This window comes from Cinclus cinclus, chromosome 18 (genome assembly GCF_963662255.1).
Source record: "Cinclus cinclus chromosome 18, bCinCin1.1, whole genome shotgun sequence".
NCBI classification, from domain to species: domain Eukaryota; kingdom Metazoa; phylum Chordata; class Aves; order Passeriformes; family Cinclidae; genus Cinclus; species Cinclus cinclus.
This window is the reverse complement of record NC_085063.1, coordinates 2,051,905-2,079,703: the sequence shown is the minus strand read 5'-3', so window position 1 is coordinate 2,079,703 and position 27,799 is coordinate 2,051,905. Positions and strand designations below refer to the sequence as shown.

The 27,799-nt window shown below is 45.9% G+C and overlaps 2 protein-coding genes and 1 non-coding gene across 10 annotated transcripts in view; 1 reads left to right on the top strand and 2 right to left on the bottom strand.

Moving 5' to 3' along the window:
• The window catches only part of RBM39 (RNA binding motif protein 39), a 30,647-nt gene extending 20,763 nt beyond the window's left edge, over nucleotides 1-9,884 (bottom strand). For 2 of the 8 annotated variants that reach the window (XR_009933776.1, XR_009933777.1), the window contains exons 1-4: nucleotides 9,604-9,884; nucleotides 6,425-6,491; nucleotides 4,521-4,570; nucleotides 1,455-1,649 (exon numbers count right to left, since the gene is read on the bottom strand). Coding sequence is in view for 4 of the 8 variants with exons in the window: in XM_062505058.1 (XP_062361042.1) it covers nucleotides 1,455-1,649; nucleotides 4,521-4,570; nucleotides 6,425-6,475 (296 nt within the window). In the remaining 4 variants the exon portion in view is untranslated. Of the gene's footprint in view, nucleotides 1-1,454; nucleotides 1,650-4,520; nucleotides 4,571-6,424; nucleotides 6,492-9,603 lie in introns of those variants that run through there. The other 6 variants (XM_062505058.1, XM_062505057.1, XM_062505056.1 and 3 more) reach the window with 5 other exon arrangements.
• A 2,060-nt stretch (nucleotides 9,885-11,944) lies between these two features.
• On the bottom strand, nucleotides 11,945-12,016 carry TRNAE-UUC (transfer RNA glutamic acid (anticodon UUC)). The gene has a single exon. It is a non-coding gene; the product is annotated as a tRNA-Glu (tRNA).
• An 8,946-nt stretch (nucleotides 12,017-20,962) lies between these two features.
• LOC134051528 (rho GTPase-activating protein 39-like) overlaps nucleotides 20,963-27,799 on the top strand; it is a 54,843-nt gene continuing 48,006 nt past the window's right edge. The window contains 4 exon segments of the mRNA XM_062505323.1: nucleotides 20,963-21,136; nucleotides 21,230-21,335; nucleotides 21,338-21,500; nucleotides 21,864-21,877. Of these exon segments, the coding sequence (XP_062361307.1) occupies nucleotides 20,963-21,136; nucleotides 21,230-21,335; nucleotides 21,338-21,500; nucleotides 21,864-21,877 (457 nt within the window).

The following is a 27,799-nucleotide window of genomic DNA, read 5'->3' as shown; positions in this document are numbered from 1 at the left end:
CTGCGCTGGAGGGAAGGAGACCTGCAGGCTCCATATATGGAAGGCTGAAGTTTTTGATGAAGATCCTCTGTACCTTGAGCTACAACAGTGGCACTGGCACAACCCAACTAGCTACAGTAATCTTACAGGTGCCAAAGAGTTGTAAAGATTTCAGCAGTGCGGACTTGTTTTCCTACAACTGAAGCCCAGAGCAAGCCATGTACAGAGGCTCTGATACTCAAAACAAAGGAAAAGCAGGGCTGATATATTATGATCCCCACATACACAGGGCTGATGATGCACAGCATGCCACTGCACCTTTAGAGGACTCAGAAACTGCAGCAGGCCTTCATTATGAAAATGCCAACATTCAGGTGACTTAGCACAAAGTGAGATTCTGGGACCTCAGAAAGTTTTGTTTGTAGCCCAAGTGTACAAAAAGCCCCAAGAAAAACATTAATGTGCATAAAACTGCACAAGTCTACAATTTATCAGAAGGTAAACAGTGTCTGCTCAAACATCTTGAGAGATTTCTCTATCATGGATGGCATTACATGCCATGATTAAAAAACAGATCCTTTTCAAATGCCTTCATACTACACGATCTTGCATTCCAAGATTTGACAGTGGTTGAGATGAGACCCAGACAACAGCAAAGAGCAGCCTCAGGTAATCAATAACAGTCAAGCATACAGCCCACTTCTCACTGTGTTTCTGCAGAAAGAGGCAATGGGAAGCAAAGGGAAAAGCAGCAATACAAGCCATCAGAAAATATACTGATGAAAAACATCTTCTGAGAATTGATTTACAAGTGCCTGGAACTACCTATTGCTGAAGTGCTAGCAAACTAAATATCTGAGGGAACAAAAGAACTCTTGTCAGCCTCTCAACAAGTCTGAGAAAAAAGCAGGGCAAATAGGCAACACATGGGCATTGCTAAGCAAGATGCCAAGATGCTCCCAGTTTTGATGCATAAACATGGAATATGTTTGTTTAATGTCTGACATCCATTCATGGAGTTAATGTTCAAGAACAGCAGGACAATAACAATCTTCAGTAATACAAAAAAAAAAAAATAAACGGGGGGGGGGGAGAAGCTTGATCCTGTAACCAAATTAACAGACTAACTACTAATTTTTTGACAGTTAAACCATCATATTCATATACTTAAGACAGTTAGGACATGGAGAGAATTTGGTTGTTATTTTGATTCTGTGATAAATTTTGTTTTCCAGTCAGCTGTACATATTCCTCCATTTGGATTCCCATCTCTGTATCTGGCTAAGAATGAAAACTAGAAGAGGAATATTAGTGTCCCCCTCTTCTCCACTCTTTTTTTTATGGACATTTTTCAAACTTAACCTCTCACCTTCTTTTCTGATAACTGACCAATTTAGAAAGCAGAGGGTGAAACTTTAACCTTCCACATTGTAACACTGAAGCATCACACATGCAACTCTGAAGAAATAACCTACTAGGGACTCCTATAGCGGCCTCTGAATCTGCGATCTCTACTCCTAGAGCGGCTGCGTCTGCGTTCTTTGCTTCTGCTCCGTTTCCTTTCCCGGCTTCTGCTCTTCTTCCGTTCCCGATCTCGGCTCCGTTTGCGTTCCTTACTTCTGCTCCTCTTCCTGTCATGGCTTCGACTTCGGCTCTTGCTCTTTTTTCTCCTGACAAAGAAAACACAACTTCAGTTACACACAGTTCAGTGTTATTTACCCCCATACTCCAAGTTCCTCTGAGTTCAGACACTGATAGGAAAAGTTTCAACCTGTTGGTATTTATACTTTTTTTTTGTTAAATGGGTGGCTATGAGTATAAGCAATCTTCTATCGTGAGCCACATGAATGCAGCTGCACATATTTATTTAGTTTTTTTTTAACTGCTAGAGAATGTTTTCAGAAGAGTAAAAAGACTAAAAACCCATTTCCTGTGTTAGACCTGGTACATATCAGTTGCAGTACTTCATGTGGCGCTCAAACATACTTGAAACACAGCTTTATGACTCTAAGAACAAATGATCCAGCAAAGTAAAACAAAACAATAAAAATAGAAAGGAAGAGGCAAGTCTGGGGGAAAGGAAGATTGTCGCCTCTTCATACTCCCTGCCAACAGTCTAAGATGCTGCTTAAGAGTTCTGCTTCCTACTTGCTACTCCCACTTATAAGCCACATGTTTAAGTCTATGGCTGTTACACATTTGGGGCAAACTGCAGATTTTTGTAACTTTACCAATTTACTTAGAAAATTGAATCTTCTAAAACCTGCAGGTCAATTATACCTCATATTTGAAATACAGTGAGCAATTGTTGCATTATTTCATTTGGATTGTTCATAACTTTCTTCCTCCATCTCAGCCTCAGACCACCAAAGCTTACAGTCTCCTAGCTTCCAAAATATATCTGTATATCTATATCTAATATATCAGATGCTCAACCCATTACTTAAGACAGCAAAATAATCACCTTGCTGCTAAACTTTGAAACATCCTTTGTAATTTATTTTTTTCCTCTTCCTCTTTCTGGGCCTTCTGATTGCATATATCATCTTTTCTCAATGTGGTCACTCATACTCTTAAATCTTTTAAAACAGCATTTGAATTACAAAAAGCTCATCCATGTGGAATTTCTATGGCCATGTATAAACTAAGACTTGTATTTAGTTTCAATTTCAAAAGTAAAAAAGAAAAATCATCTGCCACATCTGAGCCTAATTACTAATAGCTTTTGCTCTCCAATTGCCACCTAGGAAGGCCCATTCAAACTATCTTAGTATTTATCTCTGAAGAAAATCCTTTTGCAATTACATTTTAAACACCAGAGTTTTTTTTCTTATCTGCCATAGTCCATTAGTTTCTTTAACATTTTTGTATGAAAAGAGAAGCTGCTGCATCAAAACCTGGTATTCAGAAGCTTCACAAATTCTGATAGTTCTCTATTTCTGGGTGATGTCATCAGCATCACTTGACCACACTTCCTGCCGTAACGCAGTTCGTGACGGTTAGACACACACTGTACCCCTCTCTTCTAGGATCCATCATTTACCAACATTTGCCCAAGATAAAACCCTAAAACACTCACTACTAAAATAGCTCTGAAAAACACTCCCTGGAGCTCACTATACTGGCCAGTACCAGCAACTAATAGCTGCAGCCATTCTTCACCAATAACAGCAGCTATTCCCTATCCAACAGAGGGAATCTGCTTTGCAGGCAAGGACTCCCAGCAGTCCAGATCCATGCTCTGCCTTCAAATCACAACTGAGCTGGACCTACAGTACAGACATCTACTAAAAATGCAGATCCTTAATTTGTCTAATTAATAAAACAGACATTTAAGTATGATTTGATAATTACTGAAAGCTGCACACTTATTTTTTTAAAGCTGCTGATGTTTGCTGTGGATTTTCCAGACAGTTTTGAGTCTTATTTCAGTATTTACCCACTGAAGTGGATAAAAAATACCATTTGAACACAATCTGATTGTTTCAAAGCAAAGCAGGAAGTCTTACAAACCGTACATACACCTTTGTCTTCAGCAATACAGCTACACTGTCACACATCACAAACAAAATAGTTCTTTAAAGACTATGGGGAACAAGAACTGTATCAAAATTAACTTCTAGGGCTTAAAAATATTGATCGCAGCTGTTTTTGATGGGGTTTTAGAGGTCTCAGTACTTAGCATGAAAATTATATTCACAGTATGATTTAGAACACAAGTAAAAGGTACAATCAATTTTAGATAATTTGATTCCAATCCAATTCTGACCTTGGAAAGGGATTTATAATTTCCCAAATATTTACAGGCCTAAGAAGAAACTTCCTTCAGAGTCCTTCAGCATGTCATCTGTATGATTTCAGAAGGTGATAACAGCTTACATGCTGACTTCAGTGCCTTTTGGTAATACACAGGTAACTTGTTACTTTTTAGTCAAACTATCAACTTCATAATTTTTCTTTTTATATTAATTACACCTCTTCAGCAAATTATGCTTGTATGATAAGGAATTTATTTTAAGGACTTAAAAACCTTTTGAATACCAGCAGGTGTTCACACCCTGGAATTATGCTTGCTGAACAAGGTGGGCTTCTACTCGTTTTTTTTTAAAACTGATATTATAACTTTAAGTTTTCAAAGGGCAGGGATGCGGAGAATAGAACAAGTGATTCAACACCCTAAACCTTTTCAAGAAAGCACTGGTGTCTTCAACTGCTTTCAAATGCTCCAAATCACAATTATACCAAAAAAAAATTAAAACACAAAATCCACTGCACAGTTAAAGTAAGAAAAAATTTATATATGTTGAACATACAAAATATGTATTTTTATCTGAAGCTACGTTAATGTTTCCGCAATTTTGATTACATCGGTTGCAAAGGGTATTAACTACATTTGTAAACAAAGGAGAAATTCCGAATTGCTGCAACTGCAAATACCAAGCTTTTTCAAATTATTTCCTTAAATACTACTGACATGGATTCACAAGTCCTCAAAAATCAGCAGCCTCTACCCAAATGTAGAGAACTGAGAAAACACTTACTTCTTGCTGCGTTCTTCATGGCCATTGGCACTGCTCAATTTGTTCTCATCCTAAGCAGGGTTGATAGAAGAACATCGTGAGGACGAAGCGGAAATATTTCAAGTGGTCAAAGGGTAATGGGAATAGGAATAAGAAAATAAAAAACAAAAATTTTAATACTAAATTACTTGTTTACATTTTAATGTGGAAAGCTTTAGAAAATTTAGGTAGGCATGTTTAACCACTTTGCTGCTTAAATTTAAGTCATACAATTACAAAATACAAGACTTACATCATTTAAAAGTGTGTATTAAAATTGTAGATACTTCCTTACATGGTTTAGAGAGCAAGTTATCCTGTAGAATTCAGCACTCAAGTGGTTAAATGTTATTTCTATAAAATTTAAGAGGAATTCTGAGGTGTTTGCGAGCCCCTCTGAATAGTACCAAGGCTATATCTCTGCCTAAGCCCCGTGGCTACACTAGCAGCCAGCCACTATGGATTTCCTGTGACCGATGCCATTCCCGAGATCTTCACTCATTTTCGTTGAAGAGATGTAAGAGCTTGATGTCACCTCTGTCACACATCTCGCCCTGAAGCAAACAGGGATTCACACTGCTTTAGTAACGTCGACTCCCAAGAAAGCCATCAATAATCCACCAGTCCAGCCTAAACATTCCCTATTTCCATACCTGTTTACATGGAAAATATCCATGTTAAGCCAGGACACAAGAATTTTAAAACAACAGTTCACAAATTTCTCTTCAAGATGTAAACATAACTGCTAGATATTACATAAACTAAACATACCACTTAAAACTTACAAATGCTCATCCAAAATTCATGACATGGTTGTAATAAACACAGTGGAACAGACTAACAATAGCTGCTATATAACTTATATACTGGCTTTACAGTTTAATCACATTGGTTACATCAAAAGTACAATTCCTAGGCGACTTAAACTTATATACATTTCTTTCAAAATCAGTGCTAAAGCATGCAGTCTATTAACACTTCACCACCATCTGGTGGAAAACAAAAAAAGACAGTATTCATTTGCTGCTGGTTTAAGTGAAAGACATCACTAAACTAATTGATAAAAATTTCACAGAAAAATTGACATTTCCTAATTAAACAACTAGGACAGAAGAATACAAGAGCTCATTTTAGAACGACACCGCAGACTGTGATACTGTCTTTTACTTGCTACGACCATTCTATTCAGGGATCCAAGAATTTCTGTAAATTCGTTCGTTCAGCAATTGATTTTCATCTGCCCTGTTGAAAGATTAACCGCCAGCAGCCTTCTGCATTAAAAGCAAGTCCCATTCTTCTTGCACTGAGCAGATAGTTCAAATATTTACTTGCCATGGGACTAGTGAAAAGGTTATTCTTGGAACCCTGCTGTTTTCCCAAACCACTGCATTCACCTTGTTGCTATACCAAACTAGACTTCACAATTTTAGAGGAAAGGTTTTAGAATTTTGGTTTCTGGGGTTTGTTCTGTTTTTTGTATCAGTTTTGTTTAGTTGTTTTTTGGGTGGATTTCTTTTGTTTTGATTGTGCTTGGTGTTTTTTTTTTAACCTAGGGGACCACGGTACAGCGATACGTCACTCAATTACTACCTTATGATTGACAGTTCACACTGGAATCAAAGGTGAATTCATGGGAGTAGAGGTGAGATATCGTTAGGCAAGTCTACAAAGAGAGATAGATGGGCATTTATTCATCACGCTGAAGTGAAACTACTGCACAATATAATTACATTAACAGTATATATTAACTTGAAAGTTACATGTAATGTATGTCCGATAAGATAAATCATGAGGGCTCCAGGGATGTTAGTTTACAGTTCAGCAGTAGTTTCATGAATAATGCTAAATTAAGGTAAACAGGACCTCACTGGCATATTTTTTCTCACCTTCTTGTAAGGAGCTTCAAGCATTGCTTCAATATCAATATCATCAGCCATTTTTCAGAAAGGACACCTGAAAGAAGAAAATTCCATCTGAGTTGGAAAACACCCCTGCGCTTTAAACCCAAAAGCTTTGTTTAAGAAGTCATCACTGCATTGGCTCAAATTCACAAAACCGTGCTTTGGTAGATATTTCCAACAAAAACTGGAATGAAGTTTTGCCCAGCACGATAATAATGAATGTGTGCGAGCTAATTGCAGCTGCAAACAATAAAACATGATTAAACACCATTAGCCAGAAAAAAACCCAGAGGTATTCCACCAATTTCTTTCAAAACAAAGAGCACGGCATATTTATGACACAGAAACACAGCTCTGGTGGCCATTTTGAGTAGTGCTAGAGCTTCACCAAAGTACAATGAACAATCAGGCAAACCTGCTCACAGCCCCTAGCCTTTACCACCATCATTTACCAATCTCGGCATGTGGACACCATGGTGCTTTATAAAATGCAGCCTCCTGCATAACAGGGGTCACAGCAACACAGTTATGATTCCAGCACTAAGAGCCACTAAAGCATACACAAAGTCCATCAGTCTGGAACTTCAGGTCTCAAAACAAAACAAAAAGATCCACCACACCAGGTAACACCTGACACCACAGACATTCTGGGTTCAGCTGCTGCTCTTATTTCCTGATTTCAATCCCTTAATATGATTTTATTTTCACTATACTCTGAATCACTTTGACACTTTATTTCCTCTCCCTACGCAAGTATGCTATTAAGCACCTCTCAAGACTCTCAGCATTAGATACTCAACTTACTCAAATCTTTTAGTGGAAGTTTCTCTTCTTTTTCTTTCTTAAGCTCAAGAATGGCCAGTCCTCTAGAACCAAGTCTGACAGCCCAACAATGAAGATTTGCATGTGCACAATAAGATGGACTTTAATCATACAGGTTAATTTTTGCACCTTGTCTAATGGTACTGTTGCAGAACTGTGCTGTCCTGAGATCTGGGCTCGGGAATAATGAAAATGCTCCAACACATGAGGCTCCTTTGCACTGGTCACTTAATATGTCATAATTGAGAATGCTTTAACAGAGCTGCAGCACATCTGACCTTGGCCTAGGGATACATTCTAGAATAAAACCCTCAAGCAGGATCACAACACTGGAAGTTCACACTTAATTACTTAACTGAGGCACACTAACTTCATTTTCAAATTATTACCTCTTGGGCTACAGTGCTATTGCTTACAGATATGATCATCCTTCATTTAAGTGTAATGGCTCAATTTCACTTTTTACTTCAGTATTTATATTCAGTTTTTCAAGCCATCTACATACATGCACGTGGTTTAGTTCACAGTTCCCTACCAGTACGTAGTGTAAATACTACATCACTACAATCATAGGCCATGAAAAAGGCAAACCCAGAATTCTACAAAAAAAATCTCACTGGCAACAACTCCCACCCAAAATTACATTTACAGATGTGTAGTTTAGCCAGCATATCCGGCTACACTTAGGGAGGAATTCTTCATCCTGATGAGGAGTGGCCAGAATAGGGACCATCAAATCCTGAAGGGCACGGTAAAGTGCAGAGGGAATGACTATTACTGCATTCACCCAAATAATGACTGAATGAACTATCATCCAGTGGATTCAGAACAATGGTCCTTATTCACAAAGCATTTAGCTATTGAATTCACTGTTGAAGGGCACTGTGGATCCTAACAAAGAAAAAGAAGCACATGCAATGCTAAAAAAATAAAGTTTAAAGAAAAAGGTTTTCATTAAACAAAGGCATGCCGCCTGACCCTGAACCACAGCTGACAACTAAGCACACACAGAGAGAACTGTCAATGTATGACTGTGCTGTTCAATCTTTTTTTGGCATTTACTGCTGGCCACCATCACTGACAATCTCCTGAGCTTCATGGACCTTTGGCCTCACACCAGCAATCTGTACCCTTTGTACTCTTTACAAAACATTACCACTGGGACATTACCATGTTATCAGAACACCTTCTCTCTATGTGTAAAGCAGTCCTGTTATCAGCCCTGCAATGCATACATGTAATGCATATAATGATGTACATATAAAGTTGAAAGTGTTTTTTTTAAAAAAAAAAAACCACAGACAGAAGCTCGTAATAATTTCAAATTACTAGAAAGTCCTGACAGAATTTCAAGTATCTTTTACTAAATGCCGACGCTCTGAATAATTTTCCCAAAAGCCTTTCAGCTTTCTCAAAAAAGCTATCTGTCACTAACTTGTTTGTAGAGGGGGAAAAAAAATAACAAAACCACCCAAACAAGCAAACAGAAAAACACACACAAAAAAACCCCAAACCATCAAAACAAAGAAAGGAATAAACGACACTTGAAACTCTGTGGATCTACAGAAAATATAAGAGGACAGGAAACTTTATGCAACTATCCTGTCACTGTTTTGAAAGAAAACACTCTTTATGCTGTACTATATCACATCAAAGGAACCTAAAAGGGTGCCGTTCTCAAAAATATTTGTTTCAGATATCCAATGAGTTCGACACGTTTTACACGTAGCATCCGAGAAAATCATCAGGAAACTTTAGGGAGGACTCCGACGCCTCAGAAGGGGAACTCATCTCTCAGCAGGACCCATACGTCGGCGGGCAGGTCCCCAGCCAGAATTACTGCCTCCTGACAGGATCGCGCGGAGCGAATTCGGTTTCCCAAAAACAGCGATACCCAGCACTGCCAGCCCTGCCGTGGCTGCCCCCCCACCTCGCTCCTTCCAAAGAACTTCACTCCCCCCCCGCCCGCAGCGGCCGGTGCTCCACCACCTCCGTCCGCCCCGTCTTCCAGCGCTAACAGCCCCGCAGCCGCTCCCGCCCGGCCCTGCACAGCGCCATCGAGGGAACAGGGCGGGGAGGCGGGCTGGAGCGGGGGGAGCCAGGGCGGGGCAGCGCCATGCCGAGGGCAGCCGGGCCTGCCCGCGACGTGGCCACGGCAACAAGCGAACCGCACAGGGCCGCGCCGCGGGGGTCGCCGAATGCTCTGGCCCCGGTGAGGCGCAAAGCGGCCCCACAGGCAGGGCCGAGGCGGCCATGGCGGCGGGAGGGCGCAGATCCCCAGGCCGCAGCACCCCGCGGACCAGGCTGCCGCTCGCCGGGGCCCGTAGCCCGCCCTCACTTACCTGCGCCGCGGGCAGTGCGATCCTCGCTAGGGCCCCGAGGTCCGGCAGCGGCGGCTCCGGCGTCACTGCGCTCGGCGGTGGGGAATAGGCCCGAGGACCCAAGCACCTTTTCCAGGCGTTTTAATCTTAAACGGACGGCGGCGGTCAGGCAGCCCTAGGGAGCGGGCGGCGAGGGGCAGCGCGGCCGTGAGTTGGTCCCGGTGCCGCTTTGGCCCCGTCTATGGCTCCGCGGCTGTTCCCGAAATGGCGCCCGGCCGCTCGCGGCTCCGCGCACAGCACGGGGGCGCCCAGCGCACCGCGCAGGGGCTCTCGCGAGATGCACGGCCAAACAAGTCGCTGCGCACCCAAGATCGCCGCCTCTCGCGAGATACCGAGCCCGGAAGTAGTGGCTCAAATGCTCGCGAGAGTTGGGTAGACAGGTGGCCTTGTCACGCGCCTTTGAGTTCTCGCGAGGGCTCGCATGGGCGCCTGACGCCCGGCGGGAGGGGCCGAGGGGCGGGAGTGCGAATGTGAGCCCGCTGTGGTGGCGTTGTGGCTGCTGCTGCGGCCCGATGTCTGCGGGTTTGTGGGCTCCGGTGCGTTCGGAGCACCGCTTCCTTCCCTGGCTCTGGAAGACCCGGTCCTTGAGGACGTTCTGAGCCCCATGCTGAGACCTTTCCATAGGCTCTTGCTTTCCAGCATAAAGTGGATTATCTTAAGGAGCGGACAGGAGCATAAAATTACTGTGTTCCTTTACCAGAGATTGTGCTGACGTGATAATTTAATAGAGTCTGTGGTTTGATCTTCGTCCATTTGGCTGAGGGCTTGATATGGTTTAATCAGATTAACCATGTCTGAAGGTGTTCAGCTGTACCTTTTGCCAGAAATTGCACCTCCCGTCATGGTCCAGCAGTGTCTTGTCTAGAATTTTTAGCGACTTCAATACCAAGTAAAACAGTCTGACATTGATTTGCCCTTCTGGTGCAGCTTTTGGCCCAAGCTGCTGCAGCTTGCTGGAGCCTCGAAGCTGAAAATTTAGCTCAGAAGGGAAATAGTGTTTTGTGAGAAGGCCCTTCTTGTCTAATAGTGCTTTGTTTCCCTCAGAGCTCACAGAATGGCTCATTTGAATTTAAATTTAATATGTAGTAAGTTTAGGGCAATTATTCAAGGTAGGACAGATAATATTAAGTGGGTTTTCTGCTGGAATCAGTATGAAATAAACTGTTGCTGGGGAATTTTAGGGTTTGTTGTTGTTGTACTACAACTCTGAAACAATGTAAAGAGAAATTCTAAGCAAACTTTGCCTCCTGAAGTGATAATATTTATGAAAATCCCAGGCTACTGTTTCATTTAATGTCATTTCTAACAAAGTTTCTGGAATGTTAATAGCAGAAAATGATCCTGGGGCCCTTGCCCACTGTGTCCAAGTCTTTCTAAGATGAAGCGGTCAACCAGGAGAGTTTGGAACATTTAGCAAAAATTATCTGTTTAAAATTTAAAGCATGACTAAAATAGGTTTTTTTTTCCCAACCTAATAATTTCTGTACAGTTTGGTTGTAAATCAAATTACTAGTCTTCTCACAGACAAAACAAGGTTTATTGTATTTGTTCCCATGCACTGCTCTGGCTGCCTGTCCCTTACCCCTCGACTACTCAGTCAGCCCCCAGGTCTGCATGTTCCTTGTTCCCTCACCCTGTGATTGGGACTCAAGTATGTGCGCAGGCTCATGTTGGTGGATTTACCCAACCAAGGCTTTTCTCTGTGATCATTTGCCTGTGGAGCCAGGCTCTGGAAGGAGTACACAGTAGTACACGGGGTTTTTTGTCTACTCCACTAACACACCCCTTGCCCTTGGCTGGTACCCAATCAGTGTAGGAGAAAGGATGCACCCCGACCCTTACAGTACTCACAGAAAGGGTGAAGGTGGCTAATGAGGGGTGTGAAATAGCAAATAGCCGCACAAGCTGCGTGTCCAGCCCTGTTGCCAGACCCGGTGTATCACAGCAATGCCCTGGCCGGTCGGCTGTCGACATTCAGCTCCGCAGGGCTGTTGGTGTACGCACTTGTCTGCATTCACCTTTGGACCTGCGGGGAGACTCTCAGTAACACACTTCCTAAAAAAAGCTTTCTTGTTCGTGAGATGACTTGATCCGGAGGAGAGACCGGCCCTGCAGTGCTGAGGCATAATGCCGACTGGTGCTCCTGCCTGTACGCACGCCACAGGGCGTTCGCTCGCATAAGGCACCAGGGAGGAAGGAGCTCAGCTCAGAGTCTGTGTTACCCGCGCTGCGAGGGGTAGGACAGATCGGGCGGAATTACCAACCAAAATATAAGAAGGCGAACGAAAGAAAACATTGCGCTTTCCCACACCGGGAGTCGAACCCGGGCCGCCTGGGTGAAAACCAGGAATCCTAACCGCTAGACCATGTGGGATTGCGTGCTCAGTTGCCGTGCCTGTACTCACTGCTTCCTGCATGCCTTCGTTCTTGCACGGTCTCCCCCTTCTGCTTTCTGGGCGGCCTGCCCACGCCCACCGCTCCCTGCCCCCTTTCCTCTTCCCCCTGCCCACGCCCACCGCTCCCTGCCCCTTTTCCTCTTCCCCCTGCCCACCGCTCCCTGCCCCCTGCCCCTTTTCCTCTTCCCCCTGCCCATCGCCCTCTGCCCCCTGCCCCCTTTCCTCTTTCCCCTGCCCACCTCTCCATGCCCCCTGCCCACCGCCCCCTGCCCACCGTTCACTGCTCGCTGACCTCTGCCCGCACCGTTGGTCAGGATCAGAGAGTGGGTTGAGGTGTGCAGGGCCGCTCCCTCACTTAGTTAAAAGATGAGGTTGGAGGTTGACAAAACCAGAGAAGTAGGAATTTATTAATGGGAAGATGAACAAATGAAGTCCGGCTAAAAAGGCACAGAAACTTGGTAACAACCACCGATGTGCTCCAAAACAAATTTGAGTAATCACAAAAGCAGGCAGAACAGCTGCACTATTCAGTTTTTACTGAGGACAACCTTATCAGACACTGGTACAAGGCGGGTAACAGGTGGCACCTGCAGTAGCTGCCTGCGGAGGTGAAGGGAGAACTGACTATTGAGCATGTGGAGGGATAAAGATGTTGAAGAAACTTCAGAATCAATGTGCCTGAACCATTTTCATCTTCCAAGATGTAACACTGGACCCCTGTATGTGGAAAATTCACATCAAAATAGGCAAAGGAGAAAATTAGGACTATTGTCATGGAGTGTAAAACCAGTGGTGGTGACAGACAGTGACGTATTTAGGAGGTCAAAGTGGCTACCAAGGCAGAAAACATCGTTATGAAAAGTCTCCAATTACCCTCACATCAAGTGAGTAAATGTCACATCAGCATATCATGTGGTTGCTACATTTAGATACCACAAAAGCTTGATTTTTGGAGCAGCAGGTTAGAGAGCATAAAAGAAGCAATTTGGTTTAATGCTGAGTTGTGGGAGGGGCTATTAGAACAGTCATGCATAGCAGTGAGTACAATGTTTTCAATCTGGTGACACTGAAAGACAACATCAACAAAGAAATTCCTCCCTCAAGAGGTTATTAAGAAATTAATAAAACAAATGGATAACATGTTTGTAAGAAGCATGGGGATTCTAAAATTACTCAGAACAGTTTTATCACCACAAAAAAAAAAAAAGCTATGGCTGCAAAGCATCACACAAAAGGCGATGGAAATATTAAATTAAAGATAAAATACCCTTCAAAATGTGAAGGTGGTGTGGACCACATCCGTATGCCGGCAGAGAAGATCCTGAATAGGTTATAAACTATCAAATTAATCTGACAGTAACTACACAAAGTAGATTTGAGCAAATTCTGTTTCCTTACATGGATCCCAATTGCAGCCCACTGACCTGCATAAGGTTGCTAAAGACATGGGCAAGGACTGGCTGACAGCCAGAGGACACAGCTTTTTTTAGCATACAATGATCTTAGTCCATCTCTAACATGAGGGGGCAATTTGCTCCCGAAGGACTTGACACCGCTGGTGGAGAGATTTGAGTTTCTTCCATGTATCTACCTGCCTGTCCTCTGCTTCTCTTCTAGTTTTAGTACTGGATGAATCTCTTTCTCCTTCCAGAAGGCTCAGTGGGATGTCAATATGAGCAGCAAGTGTCAGCATCCCCCTCTACTCTGCTCGCTTCGGAATTGCATGTCAGGGAAGGGTGAAGGTTTTCCTTTGTCAACCATCCCTGAAGACCAGGACCTGGGGGAAAGGAGAACTTCGGCTTCATTTCAACTGGCCATGCTTATGCTGTTATCTCACCTGCCTGTGAAGTTGTTCTCAGAGCCCCAAGAGCACTAACTAGCCCTTAGGCTAGCCTCACTTAGGGCTTACACCCCAGCCCTGCCCAGAAGCCCCAGTTCAGGTCAGCCCCAGACGCTCAGTCCCCATCTGAGGTGTTGAGGTGTGCTTGTCTCCAGTGCTCTCACCAATGTCCCCACATCCATGGCTGTGCCCACCCCTGAGTCTCTCTGACCCTGACCTGCAGCCTGCCTGCCTCAGCTCTGCCTTGTTACCACAGACATGTTATGGCTGGGTCTGTCCCTGGTCACCATCATTGGCCTCATGCTGATCCCAACCTGCAGACTGGCTTTCCAGATTGACCTCAGACCCACCTCATCCCTAGGAACTGCTCAACCGTCTGGGCTGCCCATGAGACAGCCCCGCCATGCTGGGACTGACCATGGCCTCCTGCAGATGTGCTGTTCTGGGGGACTACCTGCAGGTTGCATGGGGTGTCCCCTGGGACAGGGTTGCAGGGTGTCCCCCTGCTCTGGTGTAATCCCAAGTGTTTTCTCTCTCTAACTGCAGCTGTTCACAATGAGCAGCCTCAGAGGTACATGGACAGAGATACACAACTTCAGGCTGTCAGCACCCAGCCTGAGTGCACAGCACAAAAATTAAAATATATAAAGCTGTTTATTGTGTTGATCTGCTTAGTAGATCTCCAAGATGTTTAAAAACTAGCAAAGAACAGCTTTCAAAGGGGTTTGCCTAAAGCTGAATACCTGCATGCTGAGAGGAACCCAGATTGCCTGACACAGTCAGTGCAGTACAGGGGGACATTGAGCATTGCAATGCTGGCAATAACAGGTTTGGAAACTTCACTTCCCTCTGCAGTTACATGGCAGACCAAAGAATGTGCTGCTGTTCCCACTGAGTTCAGTAGGAACATGGCTGGTCCTCAAACCCTTGCCTGTATGAGGAAGGATAATGGATAAAGAGTTATAACCCACTTCTAGTGCTCATTATAAGATTTCTGTTTTCAATATGTATTAGTAAGAAGGTGATGTGCAGGTAGAGCTCAAGACAACACCTGAGAGCAAAAGGGATTGAATTTTTAAAAATGAAATCTGTTTTATTGAAAGGATACAGTAAGAAATAACAGTGTTTAGAAATTTCAATTGATAACACCTATAAACAAGAAAACTGAATATTTTTTTTGTGTTAATTAAGAAGAACAGGAATAATAGGATGAGGCTAAGAAAACTTAGACAAAACATCCTGGTAGGATTTCAGATAGATGTCTGAATGCTCACCCCAAGAGAAAACAAGGCCAAAAAGAAGTATCCCCAGAAATGCCTCTGCACTGGTCAGAAATAGTGAAAATTATCTCACAAATCCCCATCTTTCTTTATGTCTCGAGACCTGACTGTGGGACCTTCCTTCAAGGTTACTCACAGAAATGAGGATTCAATTAGTTTGTCAAGACTTGTGAGAAAAAAACATTAGACTGAAGGATTAACTTGAAGAGTTACAGGTTCTACCTGTGGCCAAACAATAAACTCAGTTCTTGCCAAGCACCTACAATATTACACTGTGTGGCACAGCAAAGCCAGATGGGCAAGCAGCACGTACAACCCAGTGGGAGAGCAGGGAGGTACAGGGAGATGGCCCAGCTCTGTCTCTACAACTCATGGTGCTGTTTGGGTGCACAGCAGTACTATCCCAGTCTTGTGTCATAAGCCCTGGCCACAAGCCTCTCAGCAATCATCCTCTCTCTGCTCTGGGCAGGTGTACCCCAGCTCAAGGCTGCTGGTGGGGAAGCAGTTTCATAATTTCCAGAGTATAATATCTCCTGTGGGGCAGAGAGCACTATTGTCCATCTCAACCAGTAAATCCTTAGCAGGCATATATTTGAGAGCAGCAGATCTTATCAGAAACAGAGAAGTATGGGAGGCTGTGATACATTAGAAGACCTTTGGGAACCTGTAACTGATTTGGTGTCAGGAACATAAGTACCTTATTTTGAGGAGTTTTCATCCCACATGAATTTTGAAGTAAGACAGACAAACCTCTGCTGGGGACATTTTCCTGACCTTCACTGCCAGCAGCCTCTGAGTTTGGCTCATAGAAAGTTACCTGGGAGCATGGACCTCCCTTCCTATGTCTTGTTTAGCTTTGGGACAAGGATTACCCTGGGCAGCAGAATTGATCTGGTTCACAAGGGACATCCCACCCCCACCTTCCTCCCCCGTTCTTCTCTTGGCCCATACAGGTATATGGCTACTCTCCTCATTCTCATCCCAGTGCTTGCCAGATCATCCAACAGGCCAATACAGGTTCCTAACTGTCAAAATACCACTCACTTTTGTTCCGTGCCAGTTCAATGAGCTGATGGGGTTCACCAGAATCAGGACTCAGAGCAACAAGAGAAGCAGGACTAGTTGCATGGGGGTCCCTTGGCTCAGTTCAGCCATTTCACCACTGCACCCTTCTTTCCCATCCAAGGGCATGTTGACATTGTATCTAATGTCCTTCCCCTCTTGGCAGCTCTCCTCTCAAAGGACACAGCTCTCCTTTGATGAGGGGTGATGTTACCCCTGCTATATAATGCTATGGCTTTGTCAGCAGCCAGGGAGGGAGCCACAGTAGCAGGGAAGATGCCTGTATGTTTTTACTCACAATCTGTTTTAGAAAGCAGGAGAGGAAACAAAGAGCATTTGCTGCTCCATCTGTTTCCTTGTCCCATGCTGCACGGTTGGGTTACAGCCAGCTGCTGCACTGCCAAGCAGTAACACGACAGCACTGCTGCTTGCTCTGAAAATGAGCTAAAGAGGGTAAGGCAGAAAAAAATCAGGACAGAATGATTTTTAAAAAGCCCCATTGCAGAACACCTGGCTAATTATATAAATTTACATCATGCTTGCTATTAAAAACAAAAACAAAAAACCACAACATTCCACTGATTTGTACTTAAAAACATTTATTTTTACAAACGGTCAAATATCTCCAACTATCTTTTTCCAAAGGACTGTCCTGGGCTAGTCAATGTCATCATCTTCACAGACAGACAGAATTAATGAAGAATTAATCTTCATTTGTTTTTTTCTTTTCCTCATCATACTTGCTAAGACCATTTGGCAGAGAGAACTCTCACAACACACAATCCAAAGAACTTCAGCCAGCAATGCCTGCACCCAGGTCAGCCTGGTTCCATTCAATAAGGTCTTTGGGACACTGAATACAAGATGTCTGTGCTGAAATACTGGAGAATTCACCACATACATCTGCCCAGCTCAAACCTCTAGCAACCCTGATAGGGAATTACATGTTGGTTGGGAGGGACCTTTGGTGAATATTAGCCCAAACTCTTGCTTGAAATGAGACCATCACCAATACTAGAACAGGTAAACCATAGCTTTGCATAGCCAGTCCTTGAAAATCTCCAAGGACAGAGATCTCATCACCCATCTGAGTGAACTGTGCCCTCAAATCAGCCCAGCACTTTATCTTTGTCGCCGCAAAGAGCTCCCCATGGTGAGCCCACATGTAAACACTGTTAGGAGTATCTGGGCAGTAGTTTGACCTATTTAACACAGGGCTTTCAAAGAATGTTTTCTCGCATTATTGGCTCCCTCATCACAAGAGCGCACCTAGCTATTCCTGCCCTCCCTTCCAGCCCTGAGGACCTGGAGTGCTGGAGGCAGGAGAGGATGACAGGTGAGCTGGAGGCAACCCAACAGCACAACAGTGCTATATTCACCACGCAAGAGGAGCAGAGAGTTTGGTGTCAGTAACCAGGGTCAGCAAGGGTCAAGTGACTGCTGACCCAGTGAGTGGGCCTGGCACAAACTTCAGTGGATTATAGCTGAGGTGAGGTAAAGGCTGTGGACCTGAGCTCCAATGCACCTCAGGAGTAGCACAGGGAGATGCCACTGAAGCATCTCCCAACTCATCCTCCTACCACTGCTGGTGCCCTGGAAGGTGTATCCAAGGATGTAGCTGCACTGGGGCAGTGCTGGCTGTAGGCATAGCCATACAGACCTTGCCAAGCATTTTAGGCATCTACTCCCAGTATCACCAGTCTCTCAACAAAGGGTTGTCAGACTGACTGGAGCTGTTACTCCCCTCCTTGCTGTACATGGAAACAGTCAGTTACTGTGGGTCTGGTGCTGGACTGGACTGGTTCCAAGCTGTGCAACCTAGTTTGTTAAAAGAGGCAGAGCACTGGCAGTGCCTGCTGACCCAAACCTCAAGGGCAATGTGCCGGCTGTGCTCAAACCTGTAGCCTACCTGCCCAGGGATTGCCACAACTCTCAGCCTGGAACACATGACCAGGACAGCAGCACCGCAATACTAAGCTTTCCATAGCTTTAGCGTCACTGATTCTAACACATCCTCACATGAGGAAGGCCTCTCATGCCAGGACCTGCCATTTCCTGACATGAAGTGTGTGCCCAAGTATGAGCACCAGATGACCAACTTTATGAAAGGGTGTACAACTCCAAATACAGTTACTTCCTTCTGGGAGCAGTATCTGAGGAATAATTCTAGCATGATCTCAGGGAGCTGCCTCATTTTGCAGTTCTGCAGTGACAGTTATACAGTATATCCTTCAGCCAAGAACAGGCAGCAATGAGATGATTTGGCCTGGAAACACTGATCATACATCTCTTACCTCATCTTACAGTGGTCTGGTGTTCACAGCCTTACAATCCATGAAGACTGTTTCTTCTTTTACTAGCAGAAGAGCTAGGGCTCTCTGTTCTCAAAGATACTGCAATCTCTTCCATGCTCTCAAGTCACTTCACATTCACCTCCTGCTGCCACTTTTGGTGTATTGATAACAGGCCTTGTGATCAATGGCCTTGACCTCCCAAGTATGTGTCACAGTGACCTACCTGTATCTCTGGAGGAGAACTGCCTTGTGTTATTGCACCAGGTACCACTAGCAGAAGTTTTCCTCAGCCCTTGACTGTCTGAGCTGTGACAGTCTCTGAAAAAGTTCCCACAAAATAAGCTTTTGCTTTAGCTGCTTCATTTCCCCCCTCTGGGATTACTCTCCCCCTCCCTGAGTTGCTACTGTGTCACTGGCACCTTTGTGCAAGGCACAGTCTCAGAGCTGTCTGTTGTGCCAGATAATTGAACCCCCTGTCACTCAGCTTTCCCCCTCCTGCAGTGGGGATCTCTGCTCCCAAGAGTGAAGAAGTGTCAACAGGTGTGCAAGCCTCCTCTAGTCGGGAGGTTCTGCCTTCAAGGTGGCTTCCTTGCTCTGCATTTTGATGCCCTCCTGTTGTGTGACTTTGTGCAGGCCAGCACTGAGCTGCCAGCTCATGAGTTGGACTGACCTGAGATGTCATGTCAGTGTGTCCTTTGTGTCCTTGAGAGCCTCCAGTTTGCCAGTTTGGGATCTCTTAGTGCAGAATAACATTCCCAAGACTGAGCTGCGGCAGCCAAGTGATCATGTTTAGGTTCTTCAGCAAGGCTGCCAGAGGTGTAGGTGGAAAACAGCCTACACATTATCATCAAACCCTGAAATAAGCAAAATAAAATGAGAATGTTGCAAAAAAAAAGAAGAATATTTTGTCTGGTCCCTCCTGCAGTGAACTTCCCACTTACTGTGTCAAGTCACTCATTCTGGGGGGCCCCCGAAGCTGGGGCTACTGAAACCTCCCATGTTCCCAGCATCTATTTTGAATGTGTCCAAAAGACATTGCTAGCACAGAAATGATGATCAAGCAGTTAAAATTCTTACACAGTTTAAGTCTGTCTTTACAGGAGCCCTTGAACAGAGACTATCAGGCTGTTATAAGCATTTTCCCAATATTACTGTTTCCCTGAGGACAGGTATAGCCTTCATTGGCATAGTTGAGCAATATCTGCACCTCCACAAGGAGGGACACCAATTTAATAATGGTAAAGCTACACCAGCAAATTTTTGTTTTCAATGCAGAGCTGGTTTAAATCCTCCTTTCCTTCCCTGCTAGCCTGTGCCTCAGTCCCTGAGCTTTGCAGTCCCACAGAACTCCTCTTGCCTGCTTTCCCACAGTACCTCAATCATCTCCAGCAGCTTCACAGCCCCTGTGGAGGCCCCACTGGCCCCGGCTGCCGGGACACGCTGTCCTCCTCCTCCCCTCCTCACAACCCCCCCAGGCACAGTGCAGCGGTGTGACCAGCCCACAGGAGCGGTGGCCATGATCTCACTGTCTCTCTATTTGCTATTTAAAAATGCAGTGTGGCTTTCACGGGAATGTCATCGGATTAAGTTACCCTCAAGTTCTCAAAAGTGCCAAAATGCCATTTGCAAGTGAACACAGTGTTGCTCTGGGTGGAACCCCGATCATTGGCTTGCATGGGGTCATTAACAGGTTGAACGGACTAATTTCTTACTGTAGCAGACATTTGCTCCCTGATGTGACATGGGCCCCAAAGCACTCAGTTAATGGCAATATCCACCAAGTATCCGTCAAGTCTTGTGCCCCCAGTTACAGGGTAGAGGAATCCGGCAGCCCAAACCCCAGGATTTGCCTCCACAGGGGACTGTTCCTACACTGGAATAATAGGACTCCGTAGAAGATTCCTTGGGAGCAGTGCCACATTGCAGCAATTACTGAGATAACAGGAGCTGTTCTGTGCCACCATGCCAAATGACATACTCCGAAACAGTGGCTGACAGAAGCTGATCTAGCAGGGCTGACCTTTATTCAGACTACTCGTGCTGGCCGAGAAGCAGGGCTCTACTTCTTGAGGTCTCTGAACCTATGCTGCTTGTACACCACTGGTGGATCTGTGCATCTGCTGGAGACACACCCAGTATTCCTGCACAGCTTTGACCAGTCTACTATGTATTCAGGATAGAGAAGAAACAGAAAATCCACAAAATCTGCCCAAAGTTGCAAAAAAGAGAATACATTTGGGCAAACCCAGAGCATGACAGCCTTACAGCTCAGGCTGACCCAAATGCCTGCACCCTCCCACCTGGAAACGCGGACAGCTCAGCATCCAGCATCGGCAAAGGAACTTTCTCAATGCTCCAGGCTGGTTCAAGGCCCCCCTGACGCTTTCCATCCACGCTCTTGGAGAATGTCGAGAGTATCGGAGGGCAGAGCAGAACCAATAAAGCCCCATGTGCCCAGAACAGCAGGAGGCAGCGTCGGGAGAACACGGTCCACCGGGGCAGCTGCGATCCGGCGGCGCGCACAGCCCGCACCTGGGGCCCGCAACAACGGCGCTGCCAAAGGGTCCCCGAGGCGAGGGCAGGATGCGACCCGCCCGACCACGGCTTTCCTCGCAAAACGGGGCACGACCGCCCACTTTTGCCATTGACCTGTAGCTCAAATAATGCTTCAGCGGTTCCAAAACTGATGTCCCGGCTCCGCTTCCACTCTGCTAGTTTCCACCCCTCGGACAGGAGCTCCGCGACGCCGGGGCTCGGCGGGCCCGGCCGGGTTCCGGAGCGGCCGCGGCCGCCGCCAGGGGCTGCCCTCGACCCGCGGTTCCGCCGCCACCGCCGGCCTCGCCTGTCCGGACCCGCATCGCTCCGCTCCGCTCCGCCCCTCCCCGCCCCGCCCCGTCCCGGCACAGCAGCCCCCGGCAGAGGGACCCGGGGAGCGGCCAGGGGTCCCGGGTCGGGCCGCGCCGCCCCCGGGCGGGGCCGGGATCGGGTTTCACATCCTGCCCCGCTCGCGGGCAAAGCGGCCATGGCGGAGAGGTGAGTGCGGCCGCCGCGCACCTGTTGAGCGACGGGAGAGGAGAGAGACGGGAGAGGCGTTGTCGCTCCGCGGGGCAGTGGGCCGGGGCCAGGAGCTACCCCCGGCTCGGGTGGACGCGGGACCGGGCAAGCGGACGCGGCAGGTGAAACGCGGCGGGGCCGGGCCGGGCCGAGCGGCCGGATTCGTGCAGGCGGTGGTCCCGGGCCGCCTGCCGCCGCACCCGGCTGTCTGCGGGGGGAACTCCCTCTCGCACCGTTCCAGCTCCCGCCGGGGCCACCGTCTGGGGCCGGGACTGTGCTGTCTGCGGCCTCCGAGCAAGGCGAGCGGTCGTGAGCTCGGCTGAGCGGAGCCGGCCCTGACTCGGAGCCCTCCCTCCTGCCTGGCCCTGGCGACCCCCTTCTGTCGGGCGCCCTGGCACCTCCGAGGACGGGCGGCTCGTTGGGAGCACACCGTGGTTTTGTGTCCGTTCCAACCCCGGCTCGTTGGCACTGGGCTGCGTGCCCCCGTAGTTTGCTCTCTTTTCGCTTAAAATATAAGCGCTCTTACAGAATGACGGTGAAAATACTATCGGGCGTGGCTGTTGCACTGTGACCAGGAGAGGACACTCTCCTGGAAGTGGGTAGGGAGCCAGGATCACCTGTTGGCAGTGAAAATGGAGGGCCAGGTAGCCAGGCCAGTTTCCCCGGCTACATCCTGCTTCCGACAAACGCAGGCGGATTTTACGGCTCCAATGAATAACCCCATTGAAGGCGAATTCCCTGCGCTTGGGATCGTCGGCCAGAAATGGCTAGTTTAAGTTTGGTTCTGCCAGGAGGAAAGTCCAGAGCCTGGCAGAGGCACTGTCCTCGCTGGTTTGCCAGTGTTTTTTTTCATCTTAGGTTAAAAACTTGACTGATTTAAAATTCCTGCGGTGCGACTCTCTCCAGGGATACCAGATTTCAGCTGGCTTCTCACGTTCTCGTTGGCTGCAGGAGAGCTGCACTGGCATTTTGCTCAGTGCCTCATTGACGATGCAAGGTGTTTGGAGTAGTTTTTTATTTCTCTTGCATTTGAAGTTGTTTTATTTCTTTTTCCTTCTGTCATCTCCTGCAGTAGACGAGGGTTTGAGTTAGTCTGTAAGGAGCATCTTGGGAAGGGATAGCAAATCCCATTGACGGTGGCCCTAGAATACCAGAATTCAGCCAGAGCAAAATGATGAGCACAGCAGCATTCACTCATTTTGCCAGCAGCAACAACTCACAGCAGCTGCCTCTGCTTCCCTGCTTGTGACAGCCAAAGGTGCTTGAAGATCAAGGTTGTAGGTTCATAATTTTGGGGTAAACTCCTAAAACCTGACCAAATCGTGTCGACTTGAGGCTGTTGTTCCACTAGCTAGTGCAGAGGAGTACAGAGCTTCTTGTGCTGGATTTTGCTGTGTTTTACCTGTGTATCCCTCGCTGACTGTCTCTTTAGTGCTTTTGAGTTTGGTTTTTGCTGGGTTGATGAGACAACTCTTCCTATCAGTTGGATGGAGGCTATTTGGAAGGATGGTGAGATCACAGGGTATTATAGGAATGCAAGTTTAGAAACCGGAATTTTGGTCAGATAGTTCACATGCCTTCTGTATTCACAGCAAGTTTGCCTGGCTGAAACAGATGACTTGGCCTTAGCTGGGAGAACATAAGCTACAGTGAGATGTCAGTCCACAGGTCTGGTGCATTTTGTAACAGGATTTTATGGTCATCCTTGTGATGCCAAAGTCTACTTTCAGCCTGACCCTGACTGGATTTGCAGCAGAAATCCTCATGAGAGACATGCACGTGTAATATGCCATGCAGAACAGGGCTCACTGAGTGCTGCCCTGCTTTAGGAACACAAAAACATGCCTCCCATTCAACTGATATACTTGATTTCTAGAAAAATGTAATGTGTGGTGCAAGGATGAAAGGAGAGCCTGGGATTCCTGTAGTAAGCTGCCTATGGGGTAAGAAAATCTTGTGGATTTCATTATATTGATGTCTGAGCTTTGAGGCATTTTTAAAATCCATTTTGCCATTCTTTTCGGACTGCCTTCACAGGATTGGGGTAGCTGCCTGCTAGTAACCAGGTGAAGTTTTGTAAACCAGGAAACAAGGGGGTTTTTTTCTCCTTAGAGCCATGGAGGAAGAATTATTAGTGTTATTGAGTGACTGTGGGAAGAGCTTTAAGATAGATAGAATCAGCTTTAATGGAATTACTTCTGTAGTAAGAGGTAACAAAGCATAAACAGCTGTAGGATTCTGACTTCCTGGCCCATGAGGGTGGGTTTTTTTTTTTTCTGCTGACAGTGCTGTTTAATAAACGTTCATATTCATTAACCCCTTTTTTGAAGCCATACATGTCATATCTGTATTTCCTGATGTATAAATGCTTTAGTAATGATACTACTTGGTTGCCATTTTACTTATGGAGAAGAAAGCTTTTCAGTTTGGACCTGCTGTTTTAGCAGTGTGTTTTTGGCTGTTTGAATTAAACAGCCTCAGGGTGGGTGCCGAGGGAGATCTTCCAGCCTACCCAGAAATACTGAGGTTGTTCAAGTCATGTTAGCTGGATGGAAGGCCTAGGAATGGTACTGAGTGTGCTCGTTCAGCAAGAAACCTGCTGTTCTGGCTGGCTATTTTAATTTGATTAATACAAAATATAAGGTGTTGATGCCTTTTTTTTTTGTGATTACAATGAGGATGCTTAATTTTGACATTGAAAATATTCTTGAGTTATTTTAGTATAGTTTTAGTTAATTCAGATTAATTCAGTTTTTAATTTGTGTTTGCATGAATACCAAGTTTTTTAGTTTTTTTAGTGACTTTAATTGAAGAATGAGTGAAAACTTTGGCACTTCATCAGCCTGCCCTGGAGCTGCTGATGGGCTCTGTGTCTGAACTCAGCCTTGGCTTTGCAGCAGAGGGGTCTTCTGGTTTTGGCAGGGCATCCAAGCCTCTCACTGTTGTGCAGTGCAGAGCCCTCCACATCCTCTGAACTGGGTCCATGTGTCCTATTCTGGTTCACCCTCTTCTTAACTGGCTTAAATAAGGCTATGAATAAACATCCTCTCTGTAGCTAACTTTAACTGCAGTACAAGCCCATGCCCCCCCAGCAGGTCATCCCACTCTCATCTGCTGGATGAGCCTTTTCCTGGATTGCGATAGTTCACTTGGCAGTAAATGAGCTGGGATGGCAAAGGTTTCTGTTAGGTCTGTAAAATCAGTGGAAATAAGTGCAGGTAGGAGAGAATGTCAGCAAGCCTGATCTCTGTCATGCACTCGCTCCTGTCGTCACCACTCCTTTAAACATGCTGGTGAGCTTACCAGGGCAGTTTCATTGAAATGAGATGGTTTAGGGGTGACTGGCTTGAAGTGAAGCCAGGAGTTCGTTCTCCTCCAGTAGCTCTTCTGGCAGAAGCAGAAGAGGGGCTGTAGCGGACAGGGCGGTTGTCCTGTTTACCATCACTGCCAAACCTTTTTAAGCTGCTTCCACAAGCAAGACCCCATGGCCCACTCCTAAGGGGAAGTCAGGCCTTCCAATGTTTGCCTGTGCAGATAAAGCCTGGTCTTTGGGAAAGGCCTTCAGACACATCAAAGTCCTCTAATGTAAACTAATCAGAAGTTCAGAGGAAAGAAGGAGCGTTTTCTCCTTCCTGTAGTCTCCTTTTCTAGTGTTTCCATTCCTGCTGTACTCCCCAAATGCTTTTCTCAGTGGGTGATGCAATTAGGAGGGGATGCTTGCAAGCTTTCAGCAAGTAGATAGGTCAGAAATTGAAATGTTCCATTTAGGCTCCATCAATCCTTCCCAAGTGGAGCGCAATTATTTGTGCCTTGCTGTGACATGTATGCACTTGTGTTTCTATAAAAAGTCCCTCAGGCAGATTCAAATAGTTCAGGAAATGTCTCTTGTTTGTAATAAAAAGAAATTCTGGAACAGGCACTGGGATTTGACTTTAGCTCGATTCACAGAAGGCTTCCAAGTTCTGCTGTCATTACTTAAAATTTGATGTTAATATCTGCCTTTGCCAAGGAAGGTCATTCCTGTGTGGGAAAGACAGCTTTAACGACCAAATAACTTCTTGCACTTTTTAGTAGTTCAGTCGTGATTCTCCATTGAAGCAAGCTGTCTGTTTGATGGGTTTTATGCTTTTCATGAGGAAGAGTGATCTTCTGCTTTGGACAGTTTCTTAAAGCAGTCAGTTCTTGGACTGGCAGGAAAGCATTAACTAAAGCAGCAGCCATGCGGTCCATCTGGCTCATACATCTGGAAGAGACACTGTAGGTCAAGAGAAAATTATTTTGCACTTGCTCTTTGTCTCATGGGATAATGGAAATACCATTATTTGGCATATATTCTCTCATCCTAATTACTGTTCCAAGAGTTTGAAGTTACTGCTCTAAGGATTAAGTGTTTTCTGTTTCCAGTTGAGTGTAGCCCAGTAAATTCCAGAGGAGAGGGTGTCAGCTATCTTCCAGCTACTCTCCCAAGCTTTTTTCTTTGTGCATTGTCAGCTGCCATTTTTTGGTTATGCAGCTCACACAGCCAAGAGATACTTCGAAAACTTAAAATGAGAATGCTGGAGATCCAGATTGTTTGCTTGCAGTGAAGCATGGGAGAGGGAAAGGACTCTGTGATTCCCAGGTGAACATTGGCATAGCAAGGAGACGTGGTCTCTCCTTGTTACATGCTTCAGGCAAAAAGAAAGGGCTTGATTTGGATAGTATCAGCTTTAGAAAATTCTTCCTGAATAAAACCACACTGAAAGACCAAAGTGCAGGAGATGCTGAGTTTATTTTTTTTTTCCAAGCTCTTTTGTCTCTTTGTACTTTAGGTCTTGTATGAAATTCCAGCAATGGCTCTATGCTGCAGAATGCTAGAACTTCTGAAACAAAGAGGTATTAATAAAATCATTTGCTGACATCTTCATCAACCACCAGAGGCAAATAGAAGTCCAGTTCTACAAGGAGCAGTGCATTTTCTTACCCCTCTTGTATTCTGCTTGCGCCCAGCTCCCTGAGCCAAGCTCTTACTGCACTTTGCCTTCCTCAGTGCCAAGTGCTCCGACATGGGATGAAGTGAAGATGAAAAGGAAGCACCAGACTTGCTGTGTGTTCCTGTCTCAACCTGAAGCAGAGCAGTCCTGGGCCTCTCCAAACCAACCTTTTTCTTAGCTGCAGGGTTTATGATCTACCAAAACCAAACAAGCCGAACTGGAAGGGTCCCCCACACAAACCTGTGCTGGGTTCACGTGTGTAACTTCACAGCTGTGGGACACTGCCATAAGGCGCTTTGCTGTGACAGATGGGGCTCTTTCCTACCTGGGCAAACAAGGTTGCTGCTTTTTGCCTGGAAACCTGTTACAGAGGTGGAGAAGACTCAGTGTAGTGGGATTTTGTGTCATCATGGACATTCTGGACTTGTGGCCCAGGGCCAGGTGCACTGTAGCGGGGATAGCCTTTTTGTTCTGTAGGTCTGTTTTTTCTGTTTGCTTTTGCTTGTGTCATTCATCTGGGAAAAAATAAACAAAGAGGCTTACTGTCTCCATCACTAGTGATACCAAGAAAATCCCTGCACAATGCTGCCTGATGAGCTGAGACTGAGCTCAGCAAATCCCGTTTAACCACATGGAGTTCAGCTGTCTTAGGTTTTTCTGACTCTGAGGCAGTGCAGTGTGTTGTGTACAAGCAGCCAGGGCTCGGGTTAAAAGGAAGAATTGGTGTAAAATATTTTAAATCACAAAGGAAAGTTAAAAAAAAGTAAAAAAAAAAACTTACAGGAGTCTTTATAGCTGAATAATTAAATACAGGCCCAGGGAATGCAGTGGATGAGCTATGCTGTGTAGTCTTGCCTGGAAATGTTCCTCTGCACTGACTGGAGTGGCTGACTTACGTGTTCCTGGAGCCCCAACCTGCCTGTTGGTCTCGGCCACCTCACCTGCTCCAGCACCTGCTTTTCACCCCCCCTACTCTTCAGCTGGCACAGTTGTACCCTGCCACACAGTCTGACTGCTCTGGGCTTGTCTCCTGTGTAATGTTAGTGCCAGGTGTGAAGTAATAAATGTAGGGTTGTTTCCAGACATGGAGTAAGCAGCGGGTGGTCGCATTGTAACCTAGGCACTGAGGTTGCTCATCACCAATCAACATGAAGTGAAGCAGAGAGAGAGTGGAAGGGTGTGAGCCGGGGTGCAGAGCCTGCAGTGCAGCCGGCATGGGGAGCATTTAATGTAGGCCTGAGGACAGATGCTTAGCACA